Source organism: Austrofundulus limnaeus, unplaced genomic scaffold (genome assembly GCF_001266775.1).
Source record: "Austrofundulus limnaeus strain Quisiro unplaced genomic scaffold, Austrofundulus_limnaeus-1.0 Scaffold7, whole genome shotgun sequence".
NCBI lineage: Eukaryota > Metazoa > Chordata > Actinopteri > Cyprinodontiformes > Rivulidae > Austrofundulus > Austrofundulus limnaeus.
In genome coordinates, this window is record NW_013952409.1 from 3467125 (window position 1) to 3470393 (window position 3269).

The following is a 3269-nucleotide window of genomic DNA, read 5'->3' on the forward strand; positions in this document are numbered from 1 at the left end:
CCTTACCTTACCTTACCTTACCTTACCTTACCTTACCTTACCTTACCTTACCTAGCCTTACCTTGCCTTGCCTTGCCTTGCCTTGCCTTACTTTACCTAGCCTTACCTTACCTTGCCTTGCCTTGCCTTGCCTTGCCTTGCCTTGCCTTGCCTTGCCTTGCCTTGCCTTGCCTTGCCTTGCCATGCCTTGCCTTACCTTGCCTTGCCTTACCTTACCTTACCTTACCTTACCTTACCTTACCTTACCTTACCTTACCACACCACTTTTATTTATAAAGCACTTAAAGCAGCACAAAGCCAACCAAAGTGCTGTACACTAAAACCACCCGCTTCGGATGTTATCATCCATGAAATGGACGTTATTAGGCGTTATCAGTCCCCTAGAATGGCTTCAGAATGTCCCGTCTGTGCCGGTTAGCAGGTTTCCCGTCCCAGAATGGCCAATTGTCAGCTGGTTAATATGAGGCATAAAACCACTATCTGGTTAATATGAGGCAAAAAAAAACCTAGTTAATATGAGGCTTAAAGCTACCAAGGTTAACTTTAGAGCAAATGACATGGTTAGCGCTAAAGACATCGCCCTCTAACGACTGTATATTGTGGCCTTCCAATAGGGCAATGGGCAGGGTGTCGGACCAGAGAGCGGGAGGGTTTGAGACTGACACGGACACAAAAAAATTGTTACTATATCATTTGGTTATTTACACATTCATTGTCATTGATATATTAACCCACTAGGGGGCACTGTCGGGACAGTCTGAAGCCTAGAAGGCACAGAAGGGACCCTTTGAAGCCATTGTATGGGACTGATAACGCCTAATAACATCCATTTCATGGACAGATAACATCAGAATCCCCTGATAAAACAGACACATTGAGAACATAGAGTAAATTACACGAGTTTAAAAAACATTTTGAAATGACAACAAGCAGTCAACGGTATTGTGTGTTTTTAAACAAGACTCGAAGACTTGAAGATATATCTGTTTATCAAACCAAACTGGACTGACTCAACGTCCAGAAACAATAAATGAGAGGACAGGTTAAGATGTTTTCTTTGTAGACCAGAAAATGTGTCTCCTGCGTAAGCTTGAGTTTCCCAACAGCAAATAAAGCTGTAGGTTTTAAACTAAAAATCCTAAAAGTTTAATTTTATTATAGCAAGAATTCATCTTTTTTTAAATCTAAGTTTATTATGTAAATAAATGATAATATAATCTCTGGATTTTAATCAAGACAATATTTTATTACTTGTTGAATAATTTAATTGTCAGAAGTTTGGCAAACAATGAAGCTCTGAACATATAAAATATGACTAGTTTCTCTTGTTTTACCTCCTGCCAGCCGAGCTGAACACCATCGCACCCATCATCTCCAACTTCTACCTGTGCTCCTACGCTCTGATCAACTTCAGCTGCTTCCATGCCTCCATCACCAATTCACCAGGTAGATCATCCACACCGTACACACCTGGCTTTAACAMAGAGACATGCTCCAAATGCATGACCAGGGTGAAGGCATCAGGACCAAGTCATTGTTTAAAAAGTCTCAAACAAAGACGAGCAACTGTCAGGTCAAGTCCCAAGTCTGAAAYGTGGAATTTCAAGTCCTTTYGAGTCTTTTTTAACAATGTTGCAGTTATATTTGAAATGTAACTAATAAACCGTGTGCTCTTTATTAAATCAATATTTATCTCAAATTGTGATGAAACATGCAGCTGAATTTACAAAGTATTTAAAAATATATTTTAAATTTGCACCCTTTATATTGCGAAGTTAAGTAAACTTAGCTGCAAAAATAGTCCTTTATAATATAATTTTCCATTTTTTAAATCTGGTTAATTTGATGTGCTGTGCTGCAGCTCATGCACACGCATGTACAGAGTGAGAAGAAAGATGGCCAGTCTGCCTTTATTAATACTGAATGAGTGAAATKAATGAAAGAGTTCTACTTTATAAATAGTGTTTTAAACTTGAGATTTTGGGGAAAATATCAAGTCTTTTCAAGTAAACAGGGTCAAGTCCAATTCAAGTCCCAAATCATTGGTGTAAAGGTCCAAGTCAAGTCTAAAGTCATAATATTAAAGACTCAAATCCCCGCCTCTGGTATTTATCTATAGATATAAAAAACAACGGATGAGAAAGGGAAACATTTTATGTTGCAGAGAAGTGTTTGCAGACAGTTTAGGTTTTTTTCTTGACTGTTGCATCCTAAATATGTTTTTAAAGTAAAATTAACGTAATTACTCTCTTTTTTGCTCCAATTTTTTCAACTAAATCTCTTGTGGCAGTTTCAGTTCAGACGGTGATGAAAAGAGCTGGGACAGTTATTAAATACATGGATGAACCACCAGGGGGCAGTAAAACATTTTGGCTTGCTGGTTGACCCTCAGATGATCCATCATCCCTAATCCCTAACCATCATCATAAACCAAGAGCAGATCAAAAATGTGGATTAACAGTTTAGCAGCAAAACGTATCAAGAGTCTGTGATTGAGCTGTCTGGTAAAATATCTTCCTCCCTGCAGATATAATACTGGAAATAAAACTCAATTCTGTCATAATCATCATCATCATCAGTCATGATGTAATTTTATTTGATAAAGCTTGTGACTTTTCGTTTCCCTCCATGTTTTTATTTCTGCATCACATTCAAGTATCTATTTATAGGCATGTGAAACAGTTTAACCTTTTTTTAACATGCACAAACTGATCCACCTTAAATTTTAGGACTGATGTTAAAGTACCTGGGACATCAAATGTTTGCAACAAATATGAATGTATTTTTGGAAAGACAACATTGATAACACATTGCAAAAATAATTTCACGCCGCTGAGATGAACAGTTGTTGAGATATTTGCATGTGATGTAACAGGAAGTGATGTCAAAGGGGAAAATCTGCTTGTAAACAGAGCGTTGCTACAAGGCCAACAACACAGACTGTAGAGAAGAATCTGATGTTTCTTTAGAATGTTTCGAGTCAATAACAAAGAGATGAAGAGTTAGAGGTGAAATTATATTGTTACAGTAAAAAAAAGTTTCATTTCATAATTCCCCTTTGATGTCACTTCCTGTTTCACTTTGGCTGAGGCAAATTCTGAAGAAAATCTGCCAGTTTTGTGAAAAAATGGGTAAAACTGTGTGTATTATGCCAAGTTTCTTAAATATAAAGATCTTTGATTTTTTGTATTTGAGTGAGATGCATATCACAGGCACTTTAACGTGTGTGTGTGTGTGTGTGTGTGTGTGTGTGTGTGTGTGTGTGTGTG

The 3269-nt window shown here is 37.4% G+C and overlaps 1 protein-coding gene across 1 annotated transcript in view; it reads left to right on the forward strand.

Moving 5' to 3' along the window:
* slc12a3 (solute carrier family 12 member 3) overlaps positions 1 to 3269 on the forward strand; it is a gene marked incomplete in the record, with an annotated part of 18615 nt that overhangs the window by 9666 nt on the left and 5680 nt on the right. Inside the window, 1 exon segment of the mRNA XM_014033070.1 lies at positions 1345 to 1446. Within this exon segment, the coding sequence (XP_013888524.1) occupies positions 1345 to 1446 (102 nt within the window).